The 23945-nt window shown below is 46.6% G+C and overlaps 1 protein-coding gene across 4 annotated transcripts in view; it reads right to left on the bottom strand.

Moving 5' to 3' along the window:
- Positions 1-23945, bottom strand: part of Tbc1d14 (TBC1 domain family member 14) — a 103645-nt gene that overhangs the window by 22165 nt on the left and 57535 nt on the right. For 3 of the 4 annotated variants that reach the window (XM_077803230.1, XM_077803231.1, XM_026395339.2), the window contains exons 4-9: positions 13955-14073; positions 12060-12142; positions 10111-10228; positions 8156-8262; positions 3448-3528; positions 1269-1363 (exon numbers count right to left, since the gene is read on the bottom strand). In XM_077803230.1, coding sequence (XP_077659356.1) covers positions 1269-1363; positions 3448-3528; positions 8156-8262; positions 10111-10228; positions 12060-12142; positions 13955-14073 — 603 coding nt within the window. The remainder of the gene's footprint in view (positions 1-1268; positions 1364-3447; positions 3529-8155; positions 8263-10110; positions 10229-12059; positions 12143-13954; positions 14074-23945) is intronic. The other variant, XM_077803232.1, reaches the window with a different exon arrangement.

Below are 23945 nucleotides of genomic sequence, written 5' to 3'. Positions count from 1 at the left end.
AGTGCCTGGGCACCTGGGTCTGTCTGCCTGTCCTTCTCAGCCACAGACTAGTATCCCAGAGCTCGGCCATGGCACTCTCTGTTCAAGCTCTGAAGCAGTCCTTCTTAGTTCCAGCCCACCATCCACATGTGGTTCCCAGCTCAGAACAAAGTAGCTACTGCTAGGAGGCTAGAAAGAACTGACACGTGTCCTCTACATTCTTTATCAAGCTCTCTCTCCTACAGGGAATTGGGCGTTTCCTGAATGCCTGGCTGTCCTGAGCTCCCATCCTACACCTGCTTCTGCCGGGATGCTCTCCTGTCCTCTGGGACATCTCCAGCAGAAGTGCCTCCCCTATGCCTTTAAAGGACCTGGATCCAGCAACACTCCTGCCAGGCCCTCATTCTGCAGCCACTTATCTAATCTATTCTGTCTCATTCCACCATCATTTACTGGTAAGCTATGTATAAGGCACTGTGCCAGGAACCTGAGCACAAGGGAGTCAGACTAGAGCATCCAAGGCTGCTCTGAAGGCAGGGAGATGGATGGAAGGAGGTGTGGGAGGAGAGGAGGGACGAACCTGAGGTGAGCAAAGGCAGTCAGCATGGAGAAGAGACTGCAGTGGTGAGGGAGAGGTCCCAGGGACCACAGAGGGATGTCTGCCGATACACAGATTAGAGGGTCTCCAAAGAACTCCTCTCAGAGGACTCCAAAATCCACACCCACAAGAAGTACCACTCTGCTCCCACTGCCATCCAGAGAGAACAGCCTGTCTCTATCCTGTCTCCAGCAGCTGGCTTCTGTTCCAGAGGGGGTCCCATCCTCCTGGCCCACCTGCTCAGATGCCCCACACCTCTGCTCAGCCCCCTGCCAGGCTACACCAAGGCTCCCAGGGTGCCACCAAGGACAAAGGCATCTCCCTTTGTCCTCCTGTCCCCAGATGGCTGCACTGGACTCTCGGGTCACACGTCGGCAACCTGCTGAGCACAGGCTCGTATGTGCACTCTTAAGGAAAGCACTGACAACCGCCTGTGGCCCTTCTGTGCCATCCAGAGGCTGTGACGCATTCATATCATGAGGAAGGTCTCGCCATTAAAACACAAGTGCTGATGTAGTCATATTTGTTGGAATTGATCAGTTACATTTATTTAAAATGTCTAAATGTTTTAACAGAAGTACCCACCCTACCCCCCAAAACCCCTAACTTTCAAACTTGATTACAAATTCATGCAGCTTGGCATTTATGAATTTTAGACAAAACACACTTGCAACAAATCACTATGACTTACTTGCTGGAAAATGCAGAGATTAGGAAACGTTCTAGAAATGTCCAGTTTAATAAGCTCCAGACTGGCCTCTTTGTCAGCGGCTGAAAACCCAGCATCTGTCAAAAGATCCAGAGTCATTGCACTCCTTAGAGGTTGGGGTGATATGAGGTGCTGCAGTCCTGCAAGCAGGCCCTGAGAGGAAGCTCTGGGAAGCCCACCTCAGGAGGTGGGGTAGGTGTGGAGTTCTTCGATTTAGGGAACAGAACACCCATGGCCCCAACCAAGGCCACAGCAGTATCAGATTATTTTCTAGAACCTGAAATCAACATCTAATTTGACTAAATTACAACTACCAGGGGGAAATAGGACAAGTAGCAGAATCCAACACAAAGACCTCCAGGCACAGAAACCACAGCAAAAGTCATTAGCTGATCTCAAACATCATTGGTATAGATGTGGCCTCAAAAATTAAAAATGAAACTACATAGAATCCAGCCATCCTACTACAAGGTATTTATCTCCAAAGGAGATGAGATCAGTCAAAGACCACCTGCACTCGGTTCTCACTGCAGCACTGTTCACAACAGCCAAGGAGTGGAAACAGCCTACTGTCTGTCCACTGGTGGAAGAAGAGATTAAGAAAATGTGTTGCCAGGCGCGGTGATGCATGCTTCTAATCCCAGTGGCTCACGAGGCTGAGGCAGGAGGATCATGAGTTCAAAGCCAGCCTTAGCAACTTATCAAAACTAAAGCAATTCAGTAAGACCCTGTCTCTAAATAAAATATAAAATAGGGCTGAGGATGTGGCTCACTGGTTAAGTGGCCCTGGATTCAATCCCTGGTTCAAAAAAAAATACTATTCAGCCAGAAAAAGAAAGGGAAATCCTGCCATTTTCAACAATAAGGATAAACCTGTTGAAGGACAGGGAGACATGATGCTAATAAAGAAATAAAGTAAATGCTGTCATTCTGTCCTCTGCTTCTATGAATTAGTTAAACATCACAGTTAAACATCATAGAAGCAGAGGAAAGAATGGTGACTGCCAGAGGCCAGGGGGTACTGAGGAGATACCAGCCAAAGGATACAAAATTTTGGTTAGATGGGGTGAATAAGTTCCAGAAAGCTACTATCAACAAGGTGACATAATTGATTCCATACTGTCTTTTGTTTGTTTTTTTGCTGTGCTGGGGATTGAACCCAGGGCCTCATACATGCTAGACAAGCAATCTATCACTGAGCCATTTAATCCCAACCCTCAATACTGTCTTGAAGAGCTTGACTGTGATGGAAACTATTCCTGCCTGGAACCCTAAGATCACCAGAGGCATGGTAATCAGCTAAACTGAGTGAATCCATGCATGCATACACTTTAAAACATTACATGGCAAGTATATTTAAAAAACAAGTTAAAATTAAAAAATTTAAATGCAGAGAATTGAGGGAGCTACTATAGCATACACTCACGTGTAAGACACTTGTGTAATATTCTCACAACTTTTTTTTTTTTTTAAAGAGAGAGTGAGAGAGGAGAGCGAGAGAGAGAGAGAGAGAGAGAGAGAGAGAGAGAGAGAGAGGGAGAATTTTTAATATTTATTTTTTAGTTCTCGGCAGACACAACATCTTTGTTGGTATGTGGTGCTGAGGATCGAACCCGGGCCGCACGCATGCCAGGCGAGCGCGCTACCGCTTGAGCCACATCCCCAGCCCATTCTCACAACTTTTCATGAATAATTTGTTTTATTCTTTTTTGAATTCAATTGCCACACAGACAATAGTTTTAAAGGCCACTTAAAAACATGCTTCTTAGCCAACAAAGTGGTTACTCTGGTGTGCTGTGAACACTTATAAAGGCACAGTTCAGCCTGAGTGCAGAGCTCCTGCTCTCGGGAAGCTGACCCAAGCTCCATGCTAAGCTAACGCTCAGGTGATCTGGGCACAGCCTGAAGTCCGATGAGCAGCCTCCAGGGAAACGGTGCACTGTGAGCAGCCCTCCTATGGTGGGGTGAAAACACCTCTCAGGAACTGGGGCACTATTTCTTACAGTTATTTACCTTCCATTTTTGCTTTAAAAGCCCCCTTTCCCCTAGAGCTGAACACACATCCACATGAAGCCTACTGCAGTCAAGCCAGCTCTGTTTTGTAATGGGAGAGGCATCTGTGATTGACCGCGCATCGCTCAGGCTTCAGAATGGTCTGTACCTTCACTCTCCACGTCTGAGCCTCCCGAGCTGAGAGACCGCCACCGCTCCTTGGCCCGGGCAAGACAGATGTCAAAGAGCTCTGGAAGAAAAGCCTCTGGGTGAGTCTCACATGCACATCTTCCTTGAAACACTCAAGAACACACAACTGTCTCCTTCACAGACAACCCCCACCTTGGCCTGGAAGCACTCTCCTGTTTAAAGACATGGGCACATGCACTGTAGGGACACAGCACTGCCATGCCTGTGTGTGTCTCCTGTCACACAGCCACCCACAACTATTTGCTCCCATCCACTGTGACTGGTCTAACATCACTCACCTCTGTCTACAGACCAAGAGGTGCTGGGAGCCACAGAGGGTGACAACCCAACAGCTGGCTGGGGGAGGGGCTGGAGCGAAATGAAAGCATGCCTGGCTTCAAAGGGGTTTGAGCCATAATACCGAAAGGAAAAACAATACCAAATGCCATAATCCTGAATGCTCAAATCCCCAAAGATGAAAATCTTTAATGTCTAAACTCCTGAAAACAGGATCCTAGGAAAAACAAATTTAAAAATTCCTTAAAAGAAATTTATTTACATTTTGAAAAGGGGAACTTATTCAAAAACATAAAAACATAACAGAACACTTCATAGGTCATTTTAGACAATAAAATAGGCAATAATAACATTTTTGAGAGCAAAACACTCAGGAATACTGCAGACAGTTGGGTGAGTAGAGATGAATGACAAATGAATGATCTGTTCATAAGGAAACCAGCTGCTGAGAACAGAGGTACTGCACTGTGACTACCACACACACACCCAGCTTGATGGCTGTGCTCCTCTGGGATACTGTCAGACCATCCGACTCTTGACAAGATTGATTAAAATTCACTGAGGGTCACCACTGTGTACATAGTCACCCACGAGCCAAGACCCCAAGAAACCATCCTCCGTCACAGATAGTTTCAACATTCTCACACACTCGTCAGGCTTCCACCCTACATGCTGTGATAATGCACTTTCATGGAGTCTTAAATTTGTAAAAAAGACATAAGACAAACTAAAACTCTCCAAAAGTCTTTACACAATTTATATCTTCAGTTTTGGAAATAATGTGTAACTAAAATACACAGCACTGCCAATTGTAAAAAATAATGCTGAAAATTTTAAAAAGTGGGGAAAAAAACTTCTAAAAGAGAGTAAAAAACTAAAAAGACAATTTGGAACATGACAAAGCATAACCAGGGATAGACCACAGGCAGTGCATGGAGGTGACCTCCACTCCGAACTGTTCTGATCCTGCATGGTGATCAATAGCAGGTGTAGCGCTCCGGCAGAGCGAGTCCACATACACTTCCATGTGGCTTCTGACTAGGTACACACTGATACGAGCACCCCTATTTGATTTTCTCATCTTCTGGACCACACTTCTACGCTGCTCCGTATATTCAGACGTGCATTCTACTCATCCTCAAATACAGACCCAATCAATACAGGTGGTCAAACAGCAACACTGCTGTGTGTCTTCTTGTCCCACCATGCACATGATTATTTCAAACCAATCAGTAACCTTCTTGGCTTCTGCAGAAAGTGTAGCTTTAATTCATTAAAAGCTCTTGGAATTTTGTTCACGGGAAGGAGTGTCAATGACACCTTCTTCAACTGCAGCTTTAGTTCTTGCCATCATGTATGATAAATCCCTTCACCAGAATTCAGGTTTCTACCCCCCTTATATAGCCTTTTTTTCCCCCATGGAAAATGCAACTTTTGGAATTTCCATTTTCAGGATTTCAACCTTTGGAAATTTAACTTACTAGGACTGTGATCTGGGGGATGAGGATGGACACTGTTTTCACATAAAGACATAGTGGAATTGCTACCCACATGGCCCAGCTTGCTCATTCTGCTGCAAGAAGTAGAGCCGGGGGTGGGAACAGGTGCCCAGGAACAGGCAGAGCTTTCAAAGAACAAGAACTCTTGCTGTCAGACAAGTGTCATCAGTCTTCAAATCTCTTCCATATTTAGAACCCATCTTTCAACAACTCTTCTCTTGGGAAGTTTGGTGGTAGTTAGGTCACAACTCATGCTCACAAATCTCACTGGCAGGTACAGACGGCCCTGGATATATCTGAACCCCAGGTATCCTTAGAGGACTGTGCTTCTCAGGGCCAGCTCCACACCTGTCCCACCCCAGGCATTTCCTGTGCCTCTGGCTTTGATGTTTCCCAGCTCCCTGATGTTCTGGGTCACTAGTCTGTCACTGGGACTTTAAATGAAGCTACCCACAGACTTTTTATCACTTTATATTTTTCCATCATTACTTTTGAAAAATAAACAGGGCACAATTGCCTTCTGGGCAGCATGTGCTATTTTATTAAATGAAATGTTAAGTCTAGTAACACTATTATAATCCAACAAGTAAAATCTTGATGAACGACCCTAGTCAAGCCTTGTGAAAGCTCTAACAAAATCTATGCTGTCTGCCATGGCGGGAGGGCACAGTCATGTAACACAATTTCCTGCCATCCTTATCCAGAAGGGCAAGTGTTTACAGGACAAACTTGGCAGTGTCCTGAGCTGGTGGCTAGAGCACTACAGGGCACTTCTGCCTGCTCTCAGCCCCCAGGTGGTTGGCTACACTTTTGTCATTTGGCAGTAGGGGTGAAAACAACTGTGTGGCTTGTGACCACCTGAGAATCACTTCCCATATGAGGAATTTGACAATTAAGGTACAGAGGCTGTGGCTGTGTCCTCAAGGTAAAAGGGGTCAAAGTGTCAGTGTTACAAAATCTCTTCCATGACTTTCCTGGCACGTACTGGGGGGCAGGGGTTAGACTCTATACCTCCTACCCAGACTCCCCATCCCCAGTTTTAAAGTCAAATTCCCTTAGTGTGAAGTTTTAATAGTACTATTAGGTCAACTTTCCAACTATAAGTTTCCAAATGTATAGCCACAAAAAGAGCCAAACTGGAGCTTCCCAAGTCATAACATGGGCGTCTGAAACAGCCAGTGCTAGAATGAGAATCCTGCTCACACACATAGGCTACAGGGCCTGGAGCACAGTGCCTGGTCATTTCAGGATGATCCTTGTCAAAAGGAAGACAAGGTCACCAATACCTGCCTCAACAGGATCACTGTCAACGCTACAGACTCCTAAGTCTTCACTAAGCCTAAGGGGGTGCCTGGCATTCAACAATCCAGGATCATTCTTACACTGGCCTGAAGATGCAGCAGGGTGAGATCAAGCAGGACTCCATGAGCTGCACCCACTTACCTAACAGACATTTGAGGGCCTGCAGAGAACTGGGCTGGGCACAGTGATGGAGCAGGGAGTTATAGTGGAGCCCCAGTGTACTGAACCTGTTCCAATGGGGGCAAGCACCCTGAAACAGCCCATCATGTGAAAGAGTCATAGCTGACAAAATGTGAGCCAGCATCAGGGCCAAAGGGACATCTATACCCAAGTGATGGTGGAGCAGCTGCTAAAGCCACCCACCATGATTCTGTCCACAGAAGGTTTCAATTTAAACAAATCCCACCCAGGCATCAGAGAGAACCAAAAACCGCACACACAGAGGCACAAAGTACGGCACGCTATATCCTATTTGCATAGACAGGGATATTGATAGAAGTTAAAAATTTTCAACAATACAGACTGAAATAAATGCTCAGAAACTCATCCAAACCTCACCTTCTGAGGACATTTCTCAAAAACCATTTCCACAAGTAAAATGCTGTACATCTTCTCAGGCAAATATCTTAAAAACAAAATTTTGGCAGATATGGATTTAGCTGTGGAAGGAAAGCAGGCCCTCTTCAGGAAGGGAGTCACAATCCAACTGACCTGTTGTGCAGCTCACAGTGGACACAGTTCTTAGAATAAGGCTGAGGCTGTGTGAAAGACCAAAGCTGACATGATGAGGCTAACAGCCCGACTGGAGAGGGAAGGCATCCACCCATCTGCCTGGAACTCTGAGGGTTCTACCAGAGTAAGCCTGCTGCCCTCGACTTCACAGGCAGCTGCGGGCCTCACAGGGACGAGCAGGAGAGCCTGCTTTCCTTCCACAGCTCAGACCTTAGACTGCAAAGGAGAGGAGCAAGGAGCCACTCCCTGCAGGAAGGCCACATGTTCAGTCCAGCAGCTCCTGAGGCCTGCTTCCACTGGACAGAGCGAGCCTGCTGAGCATTTGACACAGTGACTAAAAAGTGAGCCTGGACCGGTGGGCAAACATGCAGTCTGAGCAGATGACACAGCATGACAAACAGCACAAGGACACTGATGTGAGGGTCTCACTTCCTTGACACTGACCACTTACGCCCTTAGCACAAAATTTTGTACCTTTAAGGTTGCCTGAGGGGGAAAAAAAAAGAAAAAAAGAAAATCCCACAGAACATCAACAGGTACCCCTAGTACAATCCACACACCTCCACGTTCATGTCTGATGGAGATCTGCCTTCCATAGGACCCTGACAAGTGATCCCACTGCACCTGAGAGGCCCTGAGCTCTAAGCCCTCCATTTTAGAGAATCTGCCCCGAACTTAGGGACCTGAAGCCCAGCCTGGCAACAGACCCCCCCCAGAGGAGAATCATCCCGCCTCTCAGAGCCGCAGCTCCTCGGCAGCATTTGCATCCTTCCCATCAGAGCAAAGGGATGGAAGAGGCCCTAACAAAAGCCCAGCTCAACCGAGGACCCCAGGGGAGACTCCCAGGCAAGCACTCACCGTGGGTGATGTTCAACTCGTTGCCGATGGCTAAGCTCCAGACTTTGCCCCTCACGCTCGGAGGGATTCCCTGCCACCACAGATCTCGAACTTTCCTAGAGCACCACCTGCACAGGACAGAACATGAGTTCCTGAGCGTGTGCTTCAAGGTGAAAGCCTAGTGTGTGGGTGTGTGCCCCGCCACATACCACCAGCAGTTAAGAGTGGCACTCTGTCCTGGGGAGCCTCAGGCCACTTTCCGCGGGGCACCTGCTGAGACAGGGCACAGCAGGAAGCACCACAGAGGACCATGCACCTTCCAACCAATTTCAAATGACCAGGAGCAGATTATGCCCGTGAAGGATGAGAAGGACTTTCTGAGCAGAAAACAGACACAAAAAATAACCTGGCCTCTTGCAGGACCACACGCAGCTGAGCCTGGGCACAAAGTGCAACCGCCCTGCTGAGAGCTGGAGGGTGGGAGGCAGGAGGCAGGGCCAGGGCCTTACAGGGCAAGCCACCAAACCCTGACAACAGGGTGACTTGCTACCCAGAACATTCTGAACGGTGCAGTTGTTCAGGTCTACTGGTCATGAGGAACATGTATTGCCAAAGACCAGACAAGTGGAAAGGCGCCAGACTCCATCGTGATTCTGAATGCAGCACTGCCGGGCAGCTCCAGCTCGGAGGCTACAGAAGCAAGGCTGCATCCTAACTCTACCCTGCCTTGTGGATCCAGAGACACTAAGTTCTGCTTTCTAAAATCCAGAGGACAGACCTCCCCCGGAGGACTGCAGCGAGAAGTAAGTGGATAAAGTACCAAGCACCCAGCACAGTGCCCGACACAGCCAGTGAGCATCTGCCCTGTGTTGGAGTCACTGTGCTGGGCACTTTGTACTTTATCCACTTACTCCTCACTGCAGTCCTTCAGGGGAGGTATGTCCTCTGGATTAGGGCCAAGGCAGGACAGCCCAGGGCAGGCTTGGTCACCATGCAGGCAGACAACAAGGGCCTGAGAAGAGAACCTCTGCCCTTGGCACTGGGCCCAATCTAAGAAAGAGCATTCAGCATTCTTAGCAGCATTGAGTCTTTGAGGGCCAACACCTAGAAAAACAAATTCTGAGAACAACATCTTCTCCTAATGTCGCCCCTCAACCCAGCCTCTGGCCCCTATAGGGAAAGTGACACCAGGTCAGAATGAGCCTCTAGCATCACAACATGCAAATCATGAGCAGAGGCAAGCTGGTCTCTAAGCTCCCCAATGGCCTCTGTATGGCCCTGGCATGACTGCCCCTAAGGGCCCCAGCCCAGACAGACCACACAGGAAGAAACAAGATGTACAGATGACCTTCCAAAAGGACGTCACAGCTGCTATCTCTGCTGGGTGTGCACTTTGTGCTAACTGTAGGTCAACATCAAAGACAACCTGCTCTCTACCCTCAGAGAAGAAGACAGCTGCAGGGCACCCCGGGGAATCTTCCACAGACACCTGGATCTGTGGTAAGGAAAGGAGAGCCTTTCCTAGGGAAGACTGAGCTTTAGAGAACAAACAACAATTAGCAGGACAGGAGGTCCAGAACACACAAATGAACCTATAAAGGTTCGGAGGCCAAAAAGCATCAACTCTTATTGGTGACCCCATAGGTACAGAGACAGGCCCAACTAAAGCAAAGAAGAGGGTGAGACACAAAGGCAGAGGGTCCTGTCAGCTAAGCTACAGAGTTCAAATATGAAATTGTGCATCAGAGGAAGCTACTGAAATGTTAAGGAGAGAGGGCACAGAGGTAGGCTGAGTACCCAGGTAAGCTGGAAGGGGCTGTCACAGCATCAGGACAAGGAAGCCCAGGGCTGGACCACGGCAACTGAGGCTAATCTACCCAAGGCTGTGCCATGAGCTCAGTAACCACAGCTGCTACCTGCCAGCTGGAGGGAGAAACTGTTTGCAACACAGCAGCACCCACACAATCAAAGCTTACATGGTTTCCCAGTTGGGCAAGATCTCGTTATTCCAGGTGAGGACGGCGTTTCCAATGTTTTCTTCTACTTTGCATCTTTCCTCCAGTTGCTTTTTCCTCCGCTGGGCTTCCTTAAGCTCTAGAAATCACAATTAAAAACAGGAAGAGAACATCTATTATTTGACCCACACCATGTTCAAGCTGGATAATTTTTCTCAACGAGTCATGATACAAGAAAATCAGGAGAAGGCCACTGCATTAGAGCAAGCCTGTGCTCCCAGGGCTCACTTTACACCCCAAGGACCTGGGATGCTTAGCACCATCCTGCTTTAGTAAGCTGTTAAAGTGCAACATGCATACAGAAGAGTGCACAAACACAAATCCAACTCAGACAGAACAGATAAACCCTTGAAGCATCCATCGGAGCAGTAAACATTCCCAGAACTCACCCTGCTGTGCTCCCTCCACACCTCTTCCTAGGATCACTTCTAAAAGTCTAAGCATCACTCAGTTACTAGCGTGTACATAGCAACTCTGAGAAAGATCCTGCACTTAAATTTATCTATACCAATAGCAATCTCCACACCCATGGGATCTACATCTGCTGATTCACCCCACCAACACTGGAAAACACTGGAGGGAAAAAAGTCATGTCTATATCAAATATGTACAGTCTTTTTTCCTTGTCATCATTCCCTAACAATACAGTGTAATAACTATTTATGGAGAATTTACATTTTATTAAGTAACCCACACATGATTCATAGTATACAGGAGGATGCGCATAGGTTACACACAGATTTTACATGTGAGACTTGAGCATCTGCAGATTCTGGTGTATCTGCTGGGGATCCTGCAACCCATTCCTCATGGATACCCAGGGACAACTGTATTTTATCATGGCAAAATATATGTCACATAAAATTTATTTCAGCCATTTTGATGTATAGCTCAGTAGCATTAAGCACATGCACACAGCTGAGCAACCATCACTGTCATCCACATCTGCATGTTCCCTTTTCCCCAGCCCCCCTCTTCAGGCCCCAGCAATCACTATCCTACTCTGTCTCTAAGAATCTAAAAACTCTAGGGATCTCATAAGTGGAACCATGAACTGTCCTTTTGCGACTGACTCATTTCATTTCACTTAGGATAATGTTCTCAAGGTTCTTCTAGGTTGAAATGTGTGAGAATTTTTGTTTTTAAGGTTACATAATATTCCATTGTATGGAAACACCACAATTTATTATAGGAACTTTTTTTTTTTTTTTGGTAGTATTGGGGATCAAACCCAGAGCCATGTACATGCTAGGCAAGTGCTCTACCACCAAGCAATATCCCTAGGCCTAATATATATTCTTTTAAAATATCCTGGAATTGGGGCTGGGGTTGTGGTTCAGTGGTGGAGTCTCATCTAGCACGTATGAGGGACTGGGTTTGATCCTCAGCACCATATAAAAAAATAAATAAAATAAAGGTACTGTGTCCATCTACAATTTAAAAAAAAATCTTTAAAAAGAAATAACCTGGAATCATAGTTTTTCAGGAATTGCAAGAAATTTTGTCAAATCCAATCATATCTTCTTGTAAATAAAGAAAACAGATGTCTTTTTTTTAAATATCTTTATTTTGTTTATTCATTTTTATGTGGTGCTGAGGATTGAACCCAGTGCCTCACATGTGCGAGGCAAGCACTCTGCCACTGAGCCACAACCCCAGCCCGAAAACAGATATCTTTACATCATCATTGGCTGAAGCTTTCTAATGAGGAATTCTCATCATTCAATCTCTTCTTGTTAAGTGTTAAATAAAGCTACCAGGAATGACTAGAAGAAGCCTAGATTACTTTATGGAAAACTACAATTTCAGAATACTAAAGCACTCAGCAAAGTTCAAGTTCTTGAGGTCCAAAAGACAGAAAGAAAATACCCAGGAAGACACAGAATCTGGTGCCTGTGGCTTCACGGTACCTCGCTTCTTGGCCTGTACCACCATTTCTTCATACTGCTGCCTGTGCTTCTGGGCTTCTTCAGCAGGTTTTGCTGGGAGGTTTCTTGACAGGAAATAAATGGATTTTTACCATTACAAATATCAAATAAAAGTCTCTGGAAGGGGAAAAAAACACCTGCAGCATCCACCCCCACAAAATTGTAAAGCCCAAAGATATAAAGCTAAATTTTCAAAAATTACACAGTTCTCTCACAAACTAAAGTTTCTTTACAAAAGCAAAATGCTCACTGTAAAACAACTAAATTATAAAGAGTAGTACACAAAATAAAATGACAATTACCCGTAGTTGCAATAGAGACAGATAATCTGTTGGTGCTTTTTCACCCCATTCTCCAAGATAGAAACCGTGATTTAACCACAAAGCTAACTGCCAGCAGTTAATCCCTGAAGGAAAAGCTGCATAGCACAGAACATATATGCATGAATATAGCCCGAGAGGGTTGCTTTAAATGTGCAAGTTTCATATCAGCTCTGTAGCTCATTTAGTATCTTTTACACACAAAAATATGCCATAGCTGTGCACATTTCATTTAAAACATTAAAAATTCATTTTCATTCAGAAATGTGTGTGTAGACTACGGGCGCCTAGCGAGATGGAAGGGCAGCAGCATCTGGCCTGTGCCCCTGTTACGATGTAACCCACATTCCTTGGAGATTTTCGATCACTGCCACTGGCTGCAGAATGTGACAAGCCCCCACCCACATCTCAGAGCACTGAAAGGACTGGTCTTCACAGCGCGGCAGCTTTAGCCAATGGCCTACACCTGACTTTCCTGTCCTCTACTTCAGAGTCTTCTTACACCTAGTTCTAAGAACCAAGAATTAACAATACAAGATACACTTCTTTTCTAGGCTTGTTTTAAATTTGGGGGTAGGCAGGGGTCTTAGGCATTAACTAGCCCAGTGTTTTATAGCCCCTTTTCTTCTTCCTTCCTTTTTTAGCAGGGGACCTTCTATTACAACACAATGATCCATAGAAACGCTATATACAGAGCCAGGCGCAGCAGCACACGCCTGTGATCCCAGTGGCTCAGGAGCCTGAGGCAGGGGGATCGCAAGTTCAAAGCAAGCCTCAGCAAAAGAGATGCACTAAGCAACTCAGTGAGACCCTGTGTCTAAATAAAATACAAAATAGGGCTGGGGATGTGGCTCAGTGGTTGAGTGCCCCTGAGTTCAATCACCAGTAGCCCCAAAACACCAAGAAAAGAAAGAAAGAAAGAAGGAAGGAAGGGAGGGAGGAAGGAAGGAAGGAAGGAAGGGAGGGAAAAGAAAGGAAGAAAGAAAGACATACATTATAAATATATATATATATATCTCAGTTGTGATTACCTAATAGAATAATACCTAATACCTAGGAAGGTCTCCAAACAGGATCTCCTCATCATGCAGCAGGAAACTAGAGGCCCAGAGAGAGGGGCCCTGCCTCACATCACCCACAAATACATCCAATGCAATCCCAAGGAACCCCATAGGCCCCTCCAGGAATTGTCTGGCAATACCAAGGCACCTCCAAAACCCCACTTGCCAGCCTCAGCAATGGCAAGGCGTTAAGCAACTCAGGGCATCTTGTAGTAACAGACCAGCTTAATGTTTATCATATCTAATTAAGTATTAAATAGTAAATTAAAAAGGACAATCACCTAAATGGAAAATCCTGGTCAATATGTCCATGCTAAAGGGCACTTTTCCAAGTCAGCCATATGACACCACTAGAATACATGTGGACCCAGATCATGAATGCTTATGGCCTACTCTGTTCCCATCTCCTGACGCTCATTCTTATTTACTGAAACAGGGATCAGCATTTTGCCTTATCTATAAAGCAGACACCACAGAAGCCCTTTCAAAGACTCACGCTGGTCTGTCTTCAAGGATGAGTGCAGTGGTAGAAAGTGGCTCAAAATCAAGATTCTTCCTCACATTCTGCCTTGGAGAGGGTGGCCTGCTAGGTCTTCCAGCTTTGTCTTCATATTCCTAGGACAAAGAAATGAGGGATGATTCTGAGCTTGGCTAGTTCTGCTATTATGAAGTCCTTCTAAAAGCAACACAGTTGTTTTGTAAGTAAAAGTGCTTGAAGTTGATTCTGAGGACGCAGCACTGACCTTCCTGCCACTCAAAAAGAACTGTGCTGAAGGGACCCCACAGCTCTGCATCCAGGCCAGAGCTTCATGATGCAGGAAGTTTTGAAGTGTCCCAGCATCAAAGTAGCCCCTTACAAGGATCCATTAGCGCTGATTTGGGTCTACACTCCTCCTGGTGACAGGCTTATTTGCTGTCTTTTGCAGACTACAAGTGTTAACTGATTATCAAAGGGCCACTGGGAAGTCACGGCTGCACGTTGTTATGTAAATAATTTCACCATGCCCTGGAAACCTAAGAGCAGCCTCCATGCCCACTGAGCCACCAATTTGTTCCATGGACTGCAGCAACAAAGGCTTAGTCACACCTGGTGACCCACATTCTAGACATCCAGCTATAAGGATTCAGGAGAGCCAACAAATTGGTGCTTCTGAAACCAAGTGTGGGCTCCCTGCAACATCAGAAAATGGTATAATCCCATTGCCCGTGACAGACAAGGCCCTCAGGACCACCTCCTAACAGAAGACAAGCTAGCTGGGAAGACAGGCAGACGAATGTAGAACCAACCTAGCCTTCAGTCCTCACTCCAGGTGGCAGAGCAGCACTGACATGAGGTGGTAGTGAACTGCTGAACGGATTCTACTGACACCAGCTGTCAAGAGGGTGTGACTCGTAAGATTATTTTGCAAGCAATTATTCTCTCAGACAGAAGTGCCTATTAAGGCTTCTAAAAAAGTGAGGGGAAAAAAAAAGCCAGACACAGCGGCGCATGCCTATAATTCCAGCAACTCGGGAGGCTGAGGCAGGAGGATGGCGAGTTCAAAGCCAGCCTCAGCAATGGCAAGGCACTAAGCAACTCAGTGAGACCCTGTCTCTAAATAAATACAAAATAGGGCTGGGACAAGACTTAGTGGTTGAGTGCCCCTGAGTTCAATCCCTAGTATGTCCCCTCTCCCTAGTATCCCCCTCCCCGCCAAAAAAAAAAAAAAGTAGAAAAGAAAAATTTTCTCAAAATACAGAGGCTGTGAGAAACAGCTGAGTAGTCAGTTTCTGTACACCTTTCCTGCAAGGTGAGATGCAGGACCCTTCTTGCTCTGCCTTACAACCGTTCCACTGAAGTACTGAGAAAATAGACTCACTAGCTCATGGGTCAATTTCTGAGCACCTACCCTGGGCCAGGTACAGCAGTGACAGTGTAGCACTAAGCAGCAGAAAGCTTCATACTCCATGTGTACAGAGAAATCTTCAATTTTATAGGAAATCTACCAAAATCTACACGCTATGAAAGCTTGTTTGCGGTCTTCTGCAGACTATAAAGTGTAATTAATTATCCAACATATTATGTTCTGACAAGAATTAGTAATAATACCCACAGATGCTATTTACCAGCTAAGCCTGGACTAGTGAACTGGATGCCAAGGCCAGAGATGCTGGGCCCAACAGTCAGATGTCCCAGAATGCAGCTGTCTGTTCCCATGTGCTTGCATGTGCTCTGCATGTCTCATTTTGTCTCCATAACTTCCTGTAAGTCACCCACTCTTCAGATAGGGCAACTGGGGCTTGATGTACAGGCTGGGCCTACTCTGCCACTGAGTAGGTCCAACCTCCTTTAAGAATATAATCAAACAGGTATGGATTTGCAGAGGGAAAAGGGCAAGTCCTCCTTGGGTCAGTTGTGGCTTCTGGAGACAGACAGGCTTGGGAGGAAACTCAGGACCACCAAGCATTAGCTGTGATTCAGGCACAGTACTTACATGGAATCCCTGAGCCTTGCTTCCACATCTGCAAAGTGGACACAAGCACTGCCAGAGAAGCTGCTGGAGCAGCAGGACATGTGCAACTGTTATGTAGGTCTGCAGTGCACAGGGCCTGGGCAGTGTGTGCCACTGCCTAGCCTCCTCCCTCTGACCTGATATAATCCTAGAAGGCAGGGAAGACACTCCAGTGCCAAACAACAACCCCAAGTCTACAACAGTAGATATGAAAGTAGGAGGGAAGCGGGGTACATGCCTTGGTTCATGAACAGAAACTTCAGATCTCCCCAGCTCACACTTCTTACTGTTATCAAGAACAAGCAGTAGCAGCTGACAAGGTTAAGGGGCCAAACGCTTTCCAAGGGCCATAAATACACAGTTAACTCAGTTTAGCCTTTACAACAGTTCTCTGCAGAGACAGAAGGTGCCATCACCCCACTTCCAAGATGGCACTGTGGAAGCCAGAGACATCAACAACCTACCCAGTGGGTAAGTGGGGAAGCTGAGTCAAACGCAAAGCATTTGGTGCTTTGGCCATGTTTCTCACCACAGAATTCATGCAAGCCACTGGCAGACAGGAATTGGAAGTCATTTCATCATGTTCAGTCTAAGTAAAGCTTTCAACTATGACAAACCTATAATCCTGAATTAAGCACACAGTCATCGAAGACTCGGGGTCAAATACAAATGTTTAATCACATAGAGTGACGCATGACTAAAATAATGAAGGAGGCCCAACCTGCCCATACTTGCAATTTTAGAGCCTTTGCAAAGCCCCAAGCAACATTTCCAAGTACAAGTGGCTTTTAGAACAGGTCCTGCTCCAAACTTAGGTCTCTTCCCTTGGACACAGTAAGCTTAACTAAGTCCAAGACAGACAGACCAAGCCCAGGAACAATAAGAGGACTACACCCGTTAAGAACCCTGGGAGGGGTGAAAAACAACTCAATTGAGGATTGTCAGCATCAGATCAGCACATGATGTGGCAGGACTATAAAATCCTCGGAAGCAAATATGACCAGTTCTAAGTCTGGGTTTTGACCTTAGGCAAGGCATCTGAACTGTCTCAGCCCCCTCACTACAAAAGGTAGCAACTGTGAAGCCCACTGTGATAGTCAACCTGATAACACACACATAAGAGGCCAGCAGCCTGCTAGAACAGTGAGCCCTTCTGTGTGCCAGGCAAAATCAGTGGAGTCCCTACCTCAGTCCAACTTACCACTTCAAAGTTTCTTCTGCATGGGACCAAGTCAGAAAGTCTCTTGGTTTTAACCAAGGAACAATGCTCTTCATTGCTGGGCTCATCAAAAGCTCTGACGACTAATCAGGAAAACAAATCACCCATCCAGGCCAACTGCTGCCAGCTCCCCTTAGACAATGGCACAGGGAATTCAGAACAGGATTCTTCATAGTCCTAGTGCAACTGTTTAATTGGTCACAAAAGCATTTTTTAAAATTAAACAATAAAAGTAGAGTGCATAGGCTGGTATGGTAGTACATGCCTGTAATCCCAGTAACTAAGGAGGCTGAGGCAGGCGGATCACAAGTTAGAGGCCAGCCTCAGCAACTTGGCAAGGCTGTCTCAAAATAAAAAAGGCCGAGGATGTAGCTCAGTGGTAAAGTATCCCTGGGTTCAATCCCAAGGAGGGGACACAGAGTACATATAGTGAGGAAAACTTGATTCAGTTCTACACCTAGTTACATCTGTGTACAGAGTCTTGCCTTATATTGGAGTCATTTCAAAAACAGTTTGCAAGTTGCTCATTTAGAAGTTCCTGCCCTGAGCTGTCTATGATGAATCCTGTTGGAGAAGACAAGAGCATACCAACCCAACATCATCAGCACACAGAACAAGTGACTCTTAACCAGAGGTGAGGTTGTTGAGTGTGTGGTCTGATGACCCAGCATAGCTTCAGGAAAAGGAAAGCAGGGGGCAAGGGTACCTGAGTGGGGCCTCAGGTCCTGGCAGATTCAGTCAGCTAGATTTAGCAAGCTGGAGAAGGAAAGAAGGAGAACCACATAAAAAAGGGATAGCTTGGGGCTGGGGTTGTGGCTTAGTAGTAGAGTGCTCATCTACAACATGCAAGCCTCTGGGTTCGATCCTCAGCACCACATAAAAATAAATAAAGGTATAAAAAATTAAAGAGAGCTCATTTGTGAAGAGACCACATGGGGCCCTGGTTCTTTAGGGCCCTCAGTCCCCAGCTTTGCAGAGCTCTCTGCAGGAACAATAAGGTGCAGGTGGAAGACATGGCAAGGAGAGAGAAGAGGAATACAGGAGGAGAGAACAACAGGTGGCAGGAGGCAAGAAGGAACCGTGGAGAGCAGCCCATAATGGGTGCCACTTCAGCAAAGACTGGAAAGGTCTGGGCCAGATGCCAGAGGCAGAGGCAGAGGCAGAGGTGTTCTGATAACACAAGCCACGGCCAAGGGCACCCAGGAGCAGGCTGATTTGTGGGTCAGCACAGGCATCCTAAGTGGGATACAGTGGTGAGTTCTGTCCAGAGCAAATGAGATGGACAAAAAGCTTCCTAAAGCTGGCAGATGAGGCCCCCAGAGCAGGAGAGCCAGGCTTACAGTGGGGCTGGAGAGCAGAGTGCAAGTGTGGGTAGCCCAGCTATGCAGGGCCAGCAGAGGGGTAACAACTCCTAGATTAGTCTGAATTATACTCGGCAAAGTAAAAGAAAAGCCTGCCTCAGGTTAAGGGGAAAACACCAGGGCTCTCAAACAATGAAAGGAAATCTTCCAAGCAGAAAGAAAAGATGGGTTGTTAATGCTACTTACAGAACTGGAAAAGTGCTACAAAGACAGTCAATCATGCCAATACCTGGCTTCCTGGAATCTACTTTAGGAGAAAGGGCCATCAGTCAAAAGCAAGCTCACTTCTCTGACACAGCTGTCTACAGAGTCAAGACCAGCCGGTTAACATAACCCTGGAGAGGCTTTGGGAAGCACTGTGGCATAAAGCCGCACTCAGGTGGGCATCCCAATAGTGTCTTGAACTGCCAGCGACAGCACAACCACCACCTGCTGTGCCTGATCTCCCAGACTGAGGACCTGGCAGCTAACAGGCAGCACTGGGGATAGAAAAAAGCTGCTAGGAGCACTTTCTCTGTCCTCCATGCCATCAGAATGGAATAGCATTCTGCTAAATGTTAAGATAAAATGAGAATGAGTAAGCCTCAAGACGTAGACACCACAGCGCACGGAAAAAAAACATGGAAGTATGGCTGTCACTCTATTACTATTAAAATTACTTTTCAAAATATTTATCTAAAAGAGGTACTTAAAACAGAGTTGTGGTAAAGACCAATGAGACTGAAGAGCTGTCAAGGGCAGCTGGTTTCACACTGTCATAGTAACAAGGGATAGGCAAAGGAGCCCTGTTCTAGGATCTGGGAGATGTTCTGTCATTCGTGGGGATGAGTGACCTATTCAGGTTTTGTAAGTGCTCAGCCCCCAGAAGTCAGTGCTGGTGACCACAGCAGAGGCAAGGCCTTGGGGAACACCTGCACTGTAGCCTTTCTGTGGGCTCTTTGGTATACCTCCCACACGGTATGCTCACAGAAAGCACTAAGCTACCCGGAACGCTGGCATTTGGGGAAGCAACTCTCAGGAGACCTTTCCTAATCATCAAATTTCTTACAAAGCATCAAGAATATGTGTTCTGGTGAGTGGAATGTACTAACAGCCTCACTCTGGGAAGCCCAGTCATCCCTGGAGTCTGCCCACCTTGCTGGGCCCTGGGGCAGGTGCAGGTTCATCTCCCCAAACTCCCTCAAACGACAAGACCACCCTGGGGCCTGAACTGACCTGCTCTGGAATCAGGATGCAACAGCGCTTGGGCTGGCAAGAATGTGGGGAAGGACATGCCCTCTCTCGCCGTCTGCGTTAAAACTAGACTCAGGAGAGCTGTGGAGCAGACACAAAGGATGCCAGGAGGAGCAGGCACCGCGTCCCCGTGCAAGCTTGGCCGATGGACGAAGCACATGCCGCGGGGCGCACACGCCTGCACCGGGCCTGTGGGCGCGCTCACACTCACACTCACGCGTGCGCGCCACAGCCCCAGGGCCGGCAGGGCAGGCGGGGGCGCCTGGGCCGACTCACCATGAACGCCGGGCCTCACAGGCGCGCGGCCGGCCGCCCCATGCCCGGCAGCGGCTCCCTCCTCTGGCGGCTGCTCGGCGGACCGGGCGGCGCCGCTCCAGACCGAGGCGCCGGGCGCAGGCTGCTCAATCGCGCGCAGATGGGCGCCGATCGCGCTCGGGGCCTCGGCGCTCCGGCGGGGCGGCCTGGCAGCGGGAGCAGCGGAGAGGCCCTGCAGTCCCGGCTGGCGGGGCCTCTGGCTGGCGCCTGCCGCTCCAGACCCGCCGAGCCGCAGAGGGGCGCGCCCAGGGCCGAGCTCCGCCCTGCGAGGCCACACCGAGAGCAGCGCTGCGTCACCGGAGGAACTCCACAAAACGTCAACGCTGCAACTTCTAGCTGGCGGGTGACTGTGGGCTTTTTTCTTGCCCCTTCCCGTGCTGACTACAGAACCAAGACCTCCCTCACTCACGCCAGGCAAGAGCTCTAGCACCAAGCCATACCCCGGTCCTTATTAAAGAGGTATTTATTTTTGAGGGAGGGCCTCGCTCAATTGCCCAGGCTGGCCTGGAACTTGGAATCCTCAGGTCTCTGCTTCCTAAGTAGCTGGGATCACAGGCGTGCACATCTTATTTCTTAAGCTGTGCTGTGGTTCATACGTTTTCTACAGTGAGATTATTTTAAAATCTCAGGGTATGCACACACACAAAAGCATACTGACAAATCACAATGTTTGCATCTGGGAGCGCTGACTGCAAAGGGGCATAAACTTTTAGGGGTGACAGAATTGTTATTGTGATATGCATTCATAGAAACTAAATGGTAGACTCTCATCAGAGCATGCCACTGTCTGTAAATTAAACCTCAATTTTTAAAAATCCTTAAAGCCTGCATAAGGTCAAAACTCTTCCTGGTCAGCAGTGCGCAATATTAGGCTCTCTGCTTTGATGGACTCTCATAGAAATCCCTTCATCATAAGTTCAAACCCCACCCTCATCTGGGACCCATATTTTCCTGAACTCCCAAATTGCCAGCAGAAACTTCTTCACTCAGAAGAAACCTATGACATCCATTAGGAAAATCAAAGGATGAATGACACTGATGGCACCCATGTGGAAAAGCTGGAATTCTCACAAATCCTTGGGAGGAGTGTAAAATGGTGCAGTCATTCTGGAAAAGATTTGGACAGTTTCTTATATACAACATACACCTTCCACACTCCTAGGACCCTATCCAAGAGAAGTACATCCACAAAAAGACCTGCAGGCAAAAATTCATAGAATTGTTCATAATGACCAAACCCTTAAAATGATCCCATGTCCACCAACTTGAGAAGGAACAAACAGCAATGAAAAGTAACAAACTACTGGCACATGCTGATAATGAATGAACCTCAAAACCATTCCAGCAAGTGGAAGATGCTGGACAAAAGGTAATCTGCATGATTCCATTTACATGAAATTCCTTATAAGGGCTGCGCCCAGGCCACCAGAGACAAAACCCACCGCCAGACTGTGCGGGCGTATTATGCCCAGGCACAACACCAAAGCCAGTAGAGCCCACAGCGTCTGGAGAACAAAAGCACATCAGCCTGGAAGTGGGAATGGCGACTGACTGCAAACTGCATGAAAACTTTCTAAGACTTTGGATGATGAAAATCTTCTAAAACTGGACTGCAGTGATAGTTGAGTACATTCTTAATAAACTGTAAAAGTTTATTAATGCTTACAATGAGACTTTATGGGGTATTAAGTGTATTTCAACAAAGCCATTTTTAAAAAGTAATAGGAGATTAAAAACAGAGGCTGATCCTCGCTAGCAGTGTAAGTGAAGGCCTTGTTAAGAAAAAGCACCCAGGGGCTGGGAATGTGGCTCAGGCGGTAGCGTGCTCGTCTGGCATGCGTGCGGCCCGGGTTCGATCCCCAGCACCACATATCAACAAAGATGTTGTGTCCGCCGAGAACTAAGAAGTAAATATTAAAAAAAAAAAAAGAAAAAGCACCCAAAATCTGGAATTAAAGCAAAAGAACAGTTGGGGGATCCTGATCCTCTCAACTTGCCCACAGCATTTCCAACATCCTGCTTAAAGATTACCTGCCCCTGTAGGGCAGGTCTTGTGCTACTTATTACTCCATTAAAGCCCAAATACCACGGAGTTACACTTTAATGTGTAGATTTATGTTTCCATAATCTAGCAATCTTGTGCTGATTTTTTCTTGGCTTGTATGCCCATCTACATAACTAAGTCTTTAAATGCTCTTGGAATCACTTTTACCATCTTATTCATCTCAAGGCATGAAATAAATCTTTGATTCACGGTCCAAAAAAGGTGGGGAGGCCCAAGACAGTGGCACATGCCTATAATCCGAGCTGCTCAGTAGGCTGAGGCAGGAGGATTGCAAGTTCAAAGCCAGCCTCAGCAAAGTTGAGGCACTAAACAACTCAATGAGATCCTGTCTGTAAATAAAATACAAAATAGGGCTGGGGATGTGGCTTGGGAGTCAAGTACCCCTGCCCCTGAGTTCAACCCACAGGATTCCCCCCCCCGCCCCGGCAAAAGATACATCTTTCATAGAGAGGCTCTGGATATAGCTTGCCTAGCATGGGTTCCAGGCCCAGCACCCAAAAAACAAAAACAAAAAAATGAATAAAGGGACCTATAACTAATAAAGGTCAATACATAAACCCAACAGGATACTGGTTTAAAACACACATTTTGGTACAACTGAAGAAACTGGAACATGATCTATGCTATTGTGCCACTACTAGCAATCCTCTTAGATACAATTTCATGGTTCCATACAAGAAATGTCTTGATTCTTAAAAGGTGTATGCTGAAGTATTTAGGAGCAAGAAGATTTCAAGACAACTTCAACTTACCTTCAAATGGTTCAATGTTTAAAAAATGTTGGCACAATAAAGTACAGGTGCAACATGTCAGCAACTGACCCAACATGTCAGCAATGACCCAAGTGAACATGTGTGTGTATCCATCAAATTATTCTTTGAAAATTTTCTTGAGACCTGGGGGACAATCCTTCAGGTCTCATCTTCAACATCCTTGCAGAAATGTTCCCTGCCCACCTCATCCTCAGCACCCTCTCTCTTAGCACCAGGCTCTGGTTTGGGGGGCCCTCATTGGTAAGTGCACTAGTATTTGACTCACATTACCTCACTAGACTGTAAAACCTTTGAGCTGGCTGGAGGCCAGGCAAAGCACAAGGCAGAGAAGAAACGCAAGCACTTGTGGAATCAGTGTGCTATCACACAAATACAGTTGTCCTTCCTTCCATCCATCCAGCAAGCACTTAAGAGTGTTTGCCCCCTAGCAATTAGAGAAATGCAAATTAAAACTATGCTGAGATTTCACCTCACTCCAGCCAGAATGGCAATTATGAAGAATACAAGTAATAATGTTGGCAAGGATATGGGGAAAAGAGTACACACATACATTGCTGTGAGACTGCAAATTGGTGAAACCACTCTGGAAAGCAATATGGAAATTGCTCAAAAAACTGGGAATGGAACCACCATTTAACCCAGTTATCCCACTCCTTGGTTTATAACCAAAGACTTAAAATCAGCATACTGCAGTGTCATAGCCACATCAATGTTTACAGTAGCTCAATTCACAATAGCTAAACTATGGAACTAACCTAAGTGCCCTTCAACAGACGAAAGAATAAAGAAAATGTGGCATATATACACATGGAATATTATTCAATCTTAAAGAATGAAATAATGGTATTTGCAGGTAAATGGATAGAGCTGGAGACTGTCATACTAAGTGAAATAAGCCAATACCAAAAAATCAAAGGTCAAATTTCTCTCTGGTATGCAGATGCTAACACACAACAAGGGGGCTGAGGGAGAATATAGAAATTCAGAGGATTAGACAAAGGGGCATGAAGGTAAGGGGGAAGATCAGAA

The sequence above is a fragment of the Urocitellus parryii genome, chromosome 10, assembly GCF_045843805.1.
Source record: "Urocitellus parryii isolate mUroPar1 chromosome 10, mUroPar1.hap1, whole genome shotgun sequence".
Lineage (NCBI taxonomy): Eukaryota > Metazoa > Chordata > Mammalia > Rodentia > Sciuridae > Urocitellus > Urocitellus parryii.
The sequence above is the reverse complement of the archived record's forward strand: the minus strand, read 5'-3'. Positions and strand labels throughout refer to the sequence as shown.